Here is a 13,695-nt window from a genome sequence, read left to right as displayed (position 1 = left end):
TAGTCTTCCTGATTTCCAGGCCAACATTTTATTCATGATACCAGGGGTTCTTAACCTTTCTTGTGTAATGGTGCCCTTTGGCAGTCTGGTGAAACCAAGAGACATTCAAATAACTATGTGCAAACACCATACACAAAGGATATGATGAATATAAACAACAAAGAGAAGACATTAAGGAATATCAGGAAAATCTTCCTATAAAAGGTTGGGGGTCAGCTGGGACCTAAAGGAAGTCAGAAAGCAAAGAGGAAGAAACAGAGCATTCCAGGTGTAGGGGAAAAGCCAGTGAAAAGGCACAGGGTTGGGAGGAATAAATTGTTGATGGAACAGCAAGAAGGCTGGTGTCATTGAATCCAAAGGTAAGATGTGTAAGGATACTGGAAGGGTTGGATGTGAGGAGAGCAGGTTTGAAGAGCTTTGAACATCAAATTAAGGCTTTCATAGTTTATCCTGGAGGTAATAGGGAGCCATTGGAGTTTACTATGTAGGGGAGAGCTTTAGGAAGATCATTTTGACAGCAGAGTGAAGTATGCTGGAATGAGAAGAGATTTGTGGGCAGAGATATCAAGATGTAGGTTATTGCAATAGCCCAGAAGTAGCTTGTGAGCCTGCCCAAGGTGGAAACAGCACTTCAGTTTGAATCCTGGCCCTGTCTCTGACTCCCTGAATGACTTTGGGCAAATCCCTTCATCATCTGGGGCCTCAGCTCTAAAATAAGTTATTTTAAAATAAGAGCTTTCAGGGGCAGCTTGCTAGCACAGTGGATAGAGCATCAGTGCATTGAGGCAAATGATAGCACCATTTCAATGGCATTTTGGTATCAGATTATTCCACTCTTCCTATACTTTGGGGTATCACATTTGGCATTGAATTTAAACAATTACCTGAGGTCTGAAAAATAGTAGCTGGTGTTGGTTTTTTCTTCCCAGGCAGTAATCTTCATCAGGGCTTCCAACAACACTTATTGCTTAACTTAAAAGGCCAGAAAGTATCTTTAAGTTAAAATCTGATACCATTTTTTGCTGCCATTTTAAGGGTTCCTTTTGAAATCTCAAATAGAACATAATCCAAGCCAAATAAATTTCCCAGAAAACTAGATGTTTATTTGATATTAGAGCTAGATGTCAGAATTGTATACGATCTTTCCCTCACTTTGATTTAGTGAATTTGTTGATAAAGGATGTGGATAATCATTTACATAAATTTCCCTACATATCTTTTTACATCATCACATCTTATTGCCTTTTTTTAGTACAATCATGAGATCATTATATGAGGAAAAAAATACCAATGAGTCAGATCCTTTTACGTGAGTAATTCCCTCCATGGGTATAACTTATGTCTTTTCAAAATTCATTAACTCCTTCTTGCCAGTAAAAAATAGAATGCATTTTATGAGAAGTCAGGCTTTAAAGATCTTTCCATATGTTTCCAACTGACATCCAAGGAATCAGGAAATATCTGTTTCCACATTTTAAAGAACTATCCTTTAATCGGAGTCCACATATTCTACCCTTTGCTTTGTTTGCTTTTTTATATACAGTGCTTGATACATAGTAGGTTCTTAATAAATGCTGGCTGATAGATTAATTGGGTTTGATATCTCATTATGATAAGCTCAATTGAAAACCCTCATAGAACCCCAGGATTACCTCCTTTCTTCTGTACCCTAACATCTCCTTCAATAAACCAGCAAGTATTTGAGTATGCTCAGCACTGTGGATGAAGAGGTGTATAAGAAATGCTCTCTGACCTTCAGGGGACATAAGATTAATACACATAATGGTACTGGCTGTATCAGATGTGACTATAATCTAAGAAGACAGATTCCATAAGCTACCATTTGAAAACCAATCCCATTAACTATCAAACAATGAGACACAGACAAGAAGAGTTATAGGAGTTTATAGAAGGAGAAGATGAGTTCCTGTTGCAGGGAATGGGGACTAGAAAGTGAGAAGGAGAAGGGAACAAGCATTTATTTATTAAGCATGTACTATATATATCCCAGGCATTGTACTAAAATACTGTACTAAACACTAAATACATTGTACTTAATACTTTGCTACTTTAAAAATATTGTTTCATTTGTAGGTGCTAATATTATTCCTATTTTACAGTCGAGGAAACTGAGGCAGATGCAGGTTAAATAACTTGCCCAGGGTCACACAGCTAGTAAGTAAGCTTAATTGGTACTGAGGTCTTCCTGACTCTAAGGCGTGAGCTCTGTAGATTTTAAAAATTAATATCCAATATCTCCAAGTTTATTATTAAAACTAAAGTGAACTAATCTAAGGAGAGAGAGAGAGAGAGAGAGAGAGAGAGAGAGCGCCTCAGAACTTATACAAACATGACAACACAATGTGGTGGAGAGATTAAAAGGAATTTTGGGAAATACTAAGGGACTTCTAGGGGATGAAGTCCAAGGGTTCAAAATCTCCATTTATACAGCTCTTAACCTAGCACTTCATTTAACAATCTCAAAACTTCAAGAGGCAGTTAAGACATGATCTAGATTTCACAGAATGGGTTGGATTTGGACAGGAGAAGAGTGGAGGCAAAACCATTTCAGGTGAAGAAAACAGCATAAGTGTCATTATAGAGGCACAAAAGAGCCTCGTGTATGTGCCTGAGTGGACTGACCATTCTCTGATCTTGCCCTAAGCCCTCTCCCACTGGTTACCCATTCCTATAATGGGTTCCATCCTCCATAAGCCTACCTCAGCCCATGAGGATCCTTCAAGGTCTAATTCAAGTGCCACCTCTATCAAGAGTACTTCCTCACTGGAGATTACCATCTCTCTAGGAATATCCTCAGGTCTCTGTTGGAGGCTTCCTATTAATTACTTTCTACTTGTGTATCTAATATATAATATAATATAATATAACATAACATAACATAATATAAGATAACATAACATAACATAACATAATATAACATAATATATAGTGTGCATATAATAAATGTGTGTATAGCTATAAAATATACATTTTTCAGTGAAAGAGATCAGTTTATACTGAGGAATATTCAGAAAAGACTTTTGAGAAGAGCTTGGACTTGAGATGGCCTTAGGATGCTGGGTTAAATTTTTAGATAGATAAAGAGGAAAGAGGGAGGGAGATAATTCTAAATAATTCCCCAAACCTAACTGTAATCCCTAGTTCTTTAAACCTAAAAGCAGGGATTATGTCATTTTTCATCTTTGTTGTCCTAAAACCTAACACCTTGCATTAGTCAATGTTTAATGGTTTAATGTGGAATGAAATTGAGAGGTGTGCTGGAAATCAAAGGACTTGGACTTCTGCCTCAGCCAAGCCAATTATTAACTGTATGACTCTGGGCGAGTCACTCCCCTTATGTCCTCATCTTTAAAATAAAAGGGTCATATTAAATAGCCTGTAAGACCCTTCCAGATATAAAGCTATTGTCCTGTGATTCTCTGTGGCTTATTGAATTGGATTGACATTATACCACAGACATATTCCTTGGACTGCACAATCCTATGGAGGATATGGCTTAAGGCAGGAAGAAGTAGCCTGTGTGGAGAGTCTACTCCAAGTACTCACCTACTCTAGGAAAATGAGTATTTGAGCAATCTCAGAGGATCCAAGAGAGATTTGATGGAGAGCTCTTGCCAGTGAGTGCTCAAATAGGCATTGCACCATTCTGTACTCAGAGTAGAACATGAGACTCATAAAAACAGGAGGATCGTAAAAGAAAATTGTTGGTTTAGCTATTCCCATTGGTGAGATGTAAAAGGTTCACACACAGCAAGGCCATACAGCTAGCCAAAGAACAATATGGCAGGAAACCAGGCCGGAACTCTCCCCGGCCCTCACCCATTCTTCTTTGACCTGAATGGAATGTTGGCATCCAATGATTAATTAAAGAGCTTTATGTGGTATAAATGCTTGATGGCAATGTCAAAAACCCAGTCAGCATAGTTTAAATGCTGCTTCTTTTAAGAGAGCTTGCCTGAAGCAAAAATCCACAGCTAAAACCAACCATTCTTTCTACAGTTACCTGTGTGCTAGCAAAAACCCTGAGCAATACCTCACTGAACATCACTGATGAAGGACTAGAAGAGTATTATTTCTCATAAAGCTCTCTCCGCCCCAACTCAATGGCTCATTCTCCTGACAGGTTTGCTTTTGGATGATTGTGAGCAGGATGGGTTTTTTTTTTCCCCTCAGACTCAGGAGGCCCAGGTGCTGAAACAATTGGCAGAAAAGCGAGAGCATGAGAGAGAAGTCCTTCAGAAGGCTTTGGAAGAGAACAACAACTTCAGCAAAATGGCAGAGGAAAAGCTGATACTGAAAATGGAACAGATTAAAGAGAATCGTGAAGCTAATTTAGCTGCTCTTATTGAACGCCTTCAAGAGAAGGTAAGTGGGGCATAATTCTTGTGAGAGAAAGGAAACTTATAACTCCAGCTGTTGGCCTCTAATATGAGATATCTCAGCTCCAAATCAAATGAGGCAGCAGGCCTAAAGAACTAGAGTCAACTCTCCCTCTCTTTTCTGTATTTTCTGGATGGGTCCTCAGAGAGTTTTAGGTCTGAGGAGACTCTGGGTGCTTTTACTGCTAAGAGATGTGCTTTGGAATGCAGAAATTGCAGGACCACAGCTGGGAATCAAGTTGGGGAAAGGAAAATAGAAGGATTCATTAAAATAGGCAGAAACAAGAGTAATAAGTGGGCTAACAAAAGCATTTAAATTTATCTTTACCATGCCTGTTTGAGGCTGTGCTGCATAGTAAGTAGAGAGTAGCCCAAAAAGCCTGTGTTCAAGACTCAGCTTTAACATATACCTCTTCATCAGCCATGAAGAAGTCATTAAAACTCTCGGTGATTTAGGCAATTCTCTAAGTAATAAGATGAAGAAAGGGTGCCATCTGCATTTGATAGAGGGAGTTTTCTCCCTTGAAATTATCTCTACTTTGAAAACCACAGGTCTAGTTCCCATCCCTAGTTATAAAAAATAAAAATAAATGAGAAGAAGAAACTTCTTATTCAACAGAATGCACCTTTTTGACAGCTCTGGGGCCAGGAAGCAATAAGACAGGAGAATAGAGGTCTTTTTCTCCTCCATCAACAAGGTTGCTAGGCAACCTCCAGCCAGACACTTTCCTTCCATTTTGTTATCAGTTCAGGAGTGGGAAGTTCTGGATGAAAGGTCGGGAAGCCTCAAAGCTCATTTTGGTAGAGCCAGAATAGTTCATGGACCTGCTTCAGAAGGAATATGCCATTCCCTTCGCCCCTCCATTTCCCTTTCTGCTTCTAAATGAGAACCACAACCAAAAGCAACCAGGGATTACCTTACAGGTATTCAGCTCCCTGCCAGAAGGTAAAGGTCTGCAACTGGAATGGTAACTGGGTGGGCTTTCCTTTATTCCAAGCTATTCTACAAGAATGAAGACTGTATTTACATTAGTGACAGCCTGGGAATGGCAATATTGGTAAACTTATACACAAATACACACACTCTTACACACAGGTAGTCCCTTCTGATTTCATTTGCAAAATAATTTTTCCTCTTTTGCCTATATTTTTCATCGGTACTTCTGTAAGTGATGAGATTCTAAAGGCAAATTGCCCTGTCCTGCAAACTGCAAATCTTTTCCCATTTCCTTATATGCAATTCCAGCTCACAGCATAAAGTTTCCAAACCACCTTATTACTTACCTTGACTCTCCTCCACACCTTTACCAAATTTCCTTCCATTGTGCACTCTTTTTAATAGCCCCGACTTACTACATCCCCCTGCCTTCTGGAATACACTCCTGATTATAGACCTAAAGTCTAGATGGAGCTGCTCTGGTTTTATGGACTTGGACTCACTACACAAGCCTTTAGATCTTCCCAGCTAATGTGGCTTCTCTTGGGCAGAAATATTTATGCATTAATGCTCTTCCTGCAGCAACTTCACTACAACTGTCTAGCATCAGATAGCAGGTCTCTTCTGAATAAAGGAAAAACATGAGCCTTGGATAAATCCATTTGGGCAAATAAAACAGCATTCCTGGGGACATATGGAAGAGAAAATGATCATTTTATACTAGATCAGTGGTTCCCAAACTTTTTTGGCCTACCACCCCCTTTCCAGAAAAAATATTACTTAGCCCCCTGGAAATTAATTTTTTTAATGTTAATAGCAATTAATAGGAAAGATAAATGCACCTGTGGCCATCACCACTCCCCTGGATCACTGCAGCACTCACCAAAGGGTGGTAGCGCCCACTTTGGGAATCACTGTTCTAGAGAATGAAAGCAAAGATTCGCTTTGGGGATGGGAAGAAGAGGATCTGTTTTCAAGATTTAAAAATAAAAAGAATTCCCTATGTTAGTTATTGCCATGCTTACAGTTCAGATATCATTCTTGATCCTGTCTCCTTGAAAATGAGCTTATTGTAAATTTTCACCTACAACAACTTTACACTGTAATTATATTTCATAAAAACTGAAAGGTTGACATCTGCCAATGAGACTTTTCCTGTGATAGCAAAATAATTATCATTACTTAGTGGAGCTAGGGTTTATGGCCATTCCTGAAATGGCAGGGTTTAGTGTTGTGATTAATGATGGAGTCCAAATGGGCTCAACAGCTACAGCCACACTACATTCCCTAGCCCAAAATACAGGGAGTTATGTTGAACAGGATATTTGCTTAGTGTCCAAGGCATCTGGGGACAACGGAATTTCCTCTCTCAGTTTTTGGCAGCTGTATCATAAATGCCTGTTTCATGAATTTTAAGATACCTTGTCAATGCTAGCTAATGAGCAAATCACTTAACCTGCATTGCCTAACCCTCATCATTGATTCTAAGATGGGAGGAAAGGGTTTAAAAAATAAAAAGAAAATGCCATCCAATATCATTCTAGCAGCCACAAAATGGGCCCAAATCCCAAATCTAACATAAGAAAGTAACATTCATATGGCTCCCATTAGAGCCACGGTCTAGATATGAAATATCACACTAGTTTCACCACTCCTCAAAAAAAAAATGGTGGCTAAATAGCAAGTGGATAGAGTACTAGCCTTAGAATCAGAAACATCCAAGTTCCAATAAAGCCTCAGACATTTATTTAGTTGTGTGGCCCTGGAAAATCATTTAAATTGATTGACTCAGTTTCTTCACCTATAAAAATGAGGAAAATAATAACACAGCTTTTACATTTATTGTGAAGATAAAATGAAAGTTTTAAGCACTTTGCACACCTTAAAGACTATAGAATTGCTAGCTGCTATTATCATTGCTGTTGTTATTAAGAATGGAGACCTTGTTGAATATATTATTTACTGCCCAGACAAGGTTGATGCCCCTGTTGTTTCTCCTGAGCTCATCAAGTAGCATTGCCCTAAGGGCTGCCAAGATGAGATCCATCTCTGATTTTTGAGGCAAACAACAATCGCTTTCAGTAGTGGAAGGAACAAGGAATCCTGGCAGCTTCAACATCAGCTCACAACAAGTTCAGCAGGCTCCTTCCTCCCTTTCATAGCCAAAGGAATTTCAATCTAAGTAATCACATTTAGGTGTCTCGTGGAAATGTTAAAAATTAAATGTTTGTATAAATTAAGTGCAAAATAAAACAAACTCTTTACTTGTGATTGTTCATTACACCTCTAATAATGTAGTCAATTCTAAATGGAGAACATTATAGCTGTTGTTTTAGTGGTAATAGCATCATATAGTATGATATAGTGGCAATAATAAAACTAAATATTTTCTGGGAGAGAATAAAATTCAGCCACATTTTCCCTCAAGAGAGAGCTTGGAGCACCATCCAGTTACCTCAGTTTTCTATTTACAATCACGTATCCACAGTTAATAACAAAAACAACAATAATAGCTTAATTTGAATAGTACTTTACATGCATTATTTCCTCTGAGCTTCACAACAACCCTTTAAAGTAGGAAACCTAAGTATCATCCCTATGATTAGAAAACTAAACCTAAGAGAAGTGAAGTGGCTTACTTGGTGAAATGTAGCAGCTAAGCAAGAACGAAGCTGGGACTCAATTTCGGGCATCCTGATTCCAAGAACTAGGTATTTCTACCACCATCGCCTTCCATCATGTACATCTTGGCTTTTCCTTCTGTTTTCCCTTATCATTTTTATTTCAAAATCTTGCTTAGATTGGTAAAACTGCCATGTCACTGCCATTAAATATGTCATGAATGACAGGCAAAATTCCTCAAAAACAGATAGCCATGGTGTTCAATATTCAATAGGAACAGAAATAGGAAAATTAGAACTGTGACTTCATTAGTATAAGGGATTCCTGGGTGAGAAAACTCCCATGACCAGTGCAGGTGAGCGCCTTCTCTGTCATGTATAGTCTTTTTTTTTTTAAAACCCGTAACTTCTGTGTATTGACTTATAGGTGGAAGAGTGGTAAGGGTGGGCAATGGGGGTCAAGTGACTTGCCGAGGGTCACACAGCTGGGAAGTGTCTGAGGCCGGATTTGAACCTAGGACCTCCCGTCTCTAGGCCTGGCTCTCAATCCACTGAGCTACCCAGCTGCCCCCCATGTATAGTCTTAAAGAGCTGCCAAAGGCACTGAGAGCTTAAATAATTTGCCCAGAATCACACAACCAATGTGTGTCAGAGACAATACTTGACCACAGTTCCTTCAGGGCTGAAGACTATAATGTTTAAGAAAATAAAGACAGTAGGGGGGAAAAATCAATTATAAAAGAAAAGGGTTCTTTAATCCAGCAAAGCTAGCTCCTACTCTCCTCTGCTCCACTGCTCCCTAGCTCCAAGTCTCCTTCAAAGGCCCCTCCCTGGCATGAGATTGGTCCATTTATAGACCAATCCCATGCCAGGAAGTAGGAGGGAAGGAACCCTGGGAGATGCTAGGCATGCTAGGAATGTAGTTCCCCCATACAGCTTTTTTTCCCCCAAATCCACAAGACCAACTCACTATTCGCTCCTTATATTACCTCTCCATTATTGATTATGTTGCCTTTATGGGACATCCAGGTTCTACAGTGTCTTTGGAGGGTTTCACTTTTTTCTATTTCTTTGTCAGACATCTCAAAATTAGAAGGCTAAAAAACTAATGAGTATAACTTCCATTCCTGTGGCCATACATAGGCAATAAAATGAATCATGATTGTGGCCAATCATATAGCATTTTAAGCTTTGCAAGGTGTTTTATACATATTCTTTTTTTAAAAAAACCTTACCTTCCATCTTGGAATCAATACTGTGTATTAGTTCCAAGGCAGAAAAGCTGTAAGGGCTAGGCAATGGAGGTTAAATGACTTGCCCAGGGTCACACAGCTAGGGAGTGTCTGAGGCCAAATTTAAACCTATTACCTCCCATCTCTAGGCCTGGCTCTCAATCCACTGAGCCAACCCAGCTCCCCCTAAACACATTATTCTTGACACAAGTTAGTTCATGACCATTAATGATTCAAACTAGTCTCATCTTTAGACCATTTGGACTTAGCAGAGCATTCAGCTTTAAAGAGGTCTGATCAGGAATTTACTACCAAAGGAGCCATGAAGTATCTGAAGGAAAAAAGGAAATATGCTCTAAAACCTCAGATGTGCTTATTTATAGTCTGACCTTTTTCCTGCTGAGTTTCTAGCTCACAGACCATATGTGTTAATCTCTGTGGCAAATAAGAGTTTTCTTTCTTCAGCTAATTTTCAGCTTTGTAGGGGGGACTCTTCAAAAATTATCTGAATCATGCAAGCTGTTTTCTTAGTAAACTAATTATGAAAGCTGCTACCATTTATAAATACTTTTCAGATACTATTCCCTTCCAAAAGTTATGTCCTCAATTGGCATAGTTGCTTCCAGGTAAGTGAAGGTACTCTAAAGTGGTCATATGTATCTACCAGTTAGGCTTTCTCTGGGCTTGAATAACAAGTCATATCAGCAAGTATTTATTGAGCACCTGTTTTGTGCTTAGATATAAAGAAAGGCAAAAAAGAAACAACCACCACCAAAAGAAAGACAGTCCTTGCTATCAAGTCCACAGTGACTGTAGTAGACAACATGTGATTAACTATGGACAAGCAAGTTACATGTAGGATAAATTAGAAACAGTCAACAAAATATAGTTATTGGTTGTTGCTAGGATTAGTGTAGACACCTGATTGGCAGCACAGAATACCTGCATTCAAGTGATCCGCAAGTCTCAGCTCCATTAGTAGCAAGGATTACAGGCTTGTGCCACTATCTCTAGCTCAAGGTAGTCTCTTTTGTTCTTTTGTTTGTTTAAACCCATATCTTCCATCTTGGCATCAATACCGTGTATTGGTTCCAAAGGAGGAAAGCGGGAAAGGTTCAGGATCACACAGCTAGGAAGTGTCTGAGGCCAGATTTGAACCCATCTCCATCTCCAGCCCTGGCTCTCTATCCATTGAACTACCTACCTGCCCCCTCATGGTAGTTTCTTAAAGAGATCACCTCTGACTTCTACTGCCAATGCTTTGCATAATTTCAATTTCTTAATAATATAATTCAACATTTTCATTCAGAGTAAGCATTTATTAAATCCCTTATTATAAGCAGTGCACAGTCATAGGCATTGCAGATACATAAATGAAATAAAATGCAATTCTTGTCCTTGGGAAGCTTAGACTTCAGTAAGGTAAGACATTTGCATACAAATGTCTTCAAGAGAATATGAGAAATGCCAAGGAGAGGTTCCCCGGAGAACGATGAGAAATTTAAGGAAGTAACTTTTATTTCCAGTTCATAAAGTCTTCTCCATTTTTTTAAAAAAATTTGAGAAGACTTCATGAACTTTAAAGAAAGGAAAGGATTTCAACAGGCAGCTGTGGAGGAAGCCATTCCAGATGTAGGGGATGGCATTTAGAAAAACAAAGATTGGAAACATAGAAGAGGAACATTCTCTATAATAAATGTGTTTATAACAGCTGACTCTAACATGAAACATGTTTCTATATCCTAGAGATAGCTCATTATGGTATTAGTTCTTTCTTTATATGGATACAAAAATGTAATTAAATGAAAAATCTGATGTAATAAATGGTTTCATGAGGATCCATCCATATAAGAATAAATCTATAAAAACACATTTTCATGTTATTAGTGATAGGATCATAGGTTTTAGAACTAGATGGACTTTAAAGATCATGTAGTACCATACTTTCATTTTTGTGAAGGGAAAACTGAGGCCCAATGAGATTAAATAAATAATTTGTGTAAGAGTCACATAATGAGCAATAGCAGTTCACCAAGATAGTATTAGTTGTGGCACAAGTATATAAGTGCAATGAGATAAAACACAACTTTGACAAATTTCCCAGAGGGTTATATTGATTTGGAGGAAAAGAGAAGGGAGGAAGTTGTTTCCTAAATACAGGGTTTATTTCTTGTCTTCTTCTATACTCAACCCCTAAAACACATTCAATATATAGTTCCTAAATCTCTTGAGATTACAGGAATATAATACCACTTACTTAGAGCTGGAAGGGACCCAGGTCTTCTACTTCATACATAAGGAATCTAAGACCTAAAGAGGTGAAGAAACTTACCAAGGACACATACATTGTAAGTGGCACAATCAGGATTTGAATATGTTTCCTTTGATTTTAAATTCAGTGTCCTTTCCCCTAAGAGAGAGCACTTACAATGATATTTCATTAGAACTGAACTTTCCTTTACTCTGAAATTGGCTAGATAGATAGGACAGAAGCAAGTACTGAAAGAGTACCATGTTATTTTCAGTTAATGATGAAGTCTAAAATAGAATAGAAAAGTGCTTGATGATTCCTCATGGGGTCAAATAATAACATAGCCTTTTAACATTATAAGATCAAAAAAGAGGAAAGAACCTCAGAGACTATCTAGTCATAGTCATAGAACTGGAAGAATATAGGGAACCTCGAAGCCAAGGGTTCTTAGCCTTTTGTGTGCCACGGACCCCTGTGACACCCTCGTGATGGCCCCTCTTCCAAAAAAAAATCATTTTTACATTCATAAAAATAGATAGGATTATAAATAAGCCAATTATATTAAAATATAGCTACCAGAATATATATATATTTTAAAAGCCCATTGCTCAAAGGTTAAGAACCTCTTCTCTATACATATAATCATGTCCTTAGAGAATCTTTAAGCACAGAATGCTAGTGTAGAAAGAAACCTCAGAGGTCCAAGCCCCTCATTCAATAGTTGATGAAATTAAGGCTAAGAAAATGAAGCAAGATGGCTGGTCAGTGTCAGAACTTGGCAGAGAAGCCAGAATCCTTGAATTCCAGACCAGTGCTATCTCTGCTTCACTACACTATTTCCTCAAGACATTTCTTTCATTGCTGTTTTCCAGGAGAGGCATGCTGCAGAGGTCCGTAGGAACAAGGAGCTCCAGGTGGAACTGTCTGGCTGAAGAAAATGGCGGACATGATACATCCCCATCTCTAGTAAACTCCCCTGCCTATATTATAATGGATCACGCGATATCAGTATGGGAAAATGTATGACATGGTTTAAAAAAAAAAAAAAGAACTCATTATAAAAAAAAAAAACAAAAAATAAAAACAATGCAGTCTCTTTGCAGAATGATTTGCTTGATGTTTAAAAAACCTTGGATCTTATTTTGTAAATACTTACATTTTTGTTAAAAAATACAAGTATTGCATTATGCAAGTTATTTCATAATCTTACATGTCCTGTAACAGGCTTTTGATGTTGTCTCTTTCCACTCAATTGAATTTGCTAGGTCTGTTCTTTTGGAAGCTCCCCACGTCCAACTCCATTCCCAGCACTTTTCATTCCAACAGAACAATGAGGTCAGTAGTAGGTTATGGTGCTAGAGACCAATCACGCCTAATTGCCTAGAATGCTTCATAATCTCTGAGCTTTGTTAAGACAATAACTAGATCACAGGTATTGTGACTCCACCTGGAGACCATCCAGAGAAATAGCTCTCGGATATTTGTATGCTCATAATCTATTTACAGCCTAGAGACAACAGAATAATCCTAAGCCAGACAAAATTGATAAGTCTTCACGTTCATTTCTGCTTCCACAGAGTTATGGGCAACAAATGTAACTTCAAATTTAGAAAAAGGATGGAAAGAGAAACCACTGAGATGGATCTGAACAGAAGCAAAAAGCTGAATGCTATAAAGTGCTGAACATGGCAGGGCCTAAATGGTACAAATACAGCCATAAAATACTCTTCATAAAAGTGGGCTTAATTCTCTAGTTTAAGTTCTTTTGATGGAATGAATTAATTAATGTGTCAGGTGGCTTATTTGTGGATGCCATGATTGATGATGTTCATTTTTATGCTATTACATATAGTACGAGTACATGATGCTACTGAATATTTTCCAACTTGGAACCTGTGAGCTGGTTGTTGCGTTTAAGACATATATACACACTTACATAGACACTCCTACACACTGCTGACTTCCATTCAAAGCTGGCCTTTCCATCAGTGTTAGGGGACCCCACCTCATTAAAAAGATATCTTCAACCATGAGGGCTGTAACAGTTAGGAGGGCTAGACGGGCACTCGTGCCAACTACGGGACTCACCAAACACCCACTCAAAAATAACTGCAGTTTTGAAGTTGTTTCCCCCCGACCCCACCTCTCGAAGGTTGCTGCCTGCATATTCTCCTCTTCATTAGTGCTATTTTCCTGTATGTCATTGTGAGCAAGCTGTGATTAATAAAGAATTGGGGTTCTGTGAACTGAAAAA

The 13,695-nt window shown here is 38.4% G+C and overlaps 1 protein-coding gene across 1 annotated transcript in view; it reads left to right on the top strand.

Moving 5' to 3' along the window:
- Nucleotides 1–13,695, top strand: part of STMN2 (stathmin 2) — a 65,101-nt gene extending 51,406 nt beyond the window's left edge. Inside the window, exons 4-5 of the mRNA XM_044657938.1 lie at nucleotides 4,195–4,386; nucleotides 12,314–13,695. Of these exons, the coding sequence (XP_044513873.1) occupies nucleotides 4,195–4,386; nucleotides 12,314–12,373 (252 nt within the window). The 3' untranslated portion in view covers nucleotides 12,374–13,695. The remainder of the gene's footprint in view (nucleotides 1–4,194; nucleotides 4,387–12,313) is intronic.

Source organism: Gracilinanus agilis, chromosome 1 (assembly GCF_016433145.1).
Source record: "Gracilinanus agilis isolate LMUSP501 chromosome 1, AgileGrace, whole genome shotgun sequence".
Taxonomy (NCBI): Eukaryota; Metazoa; Chordata; class Mammalia; order Didelphimorphia; family Didelphidae; genus Gracilinanus; species Gracilinanus agilis.
Note: the sequence above shows the minus strand (reverse complement) of the source record. Positions and strands in the feature narration are given on the sequence as shown.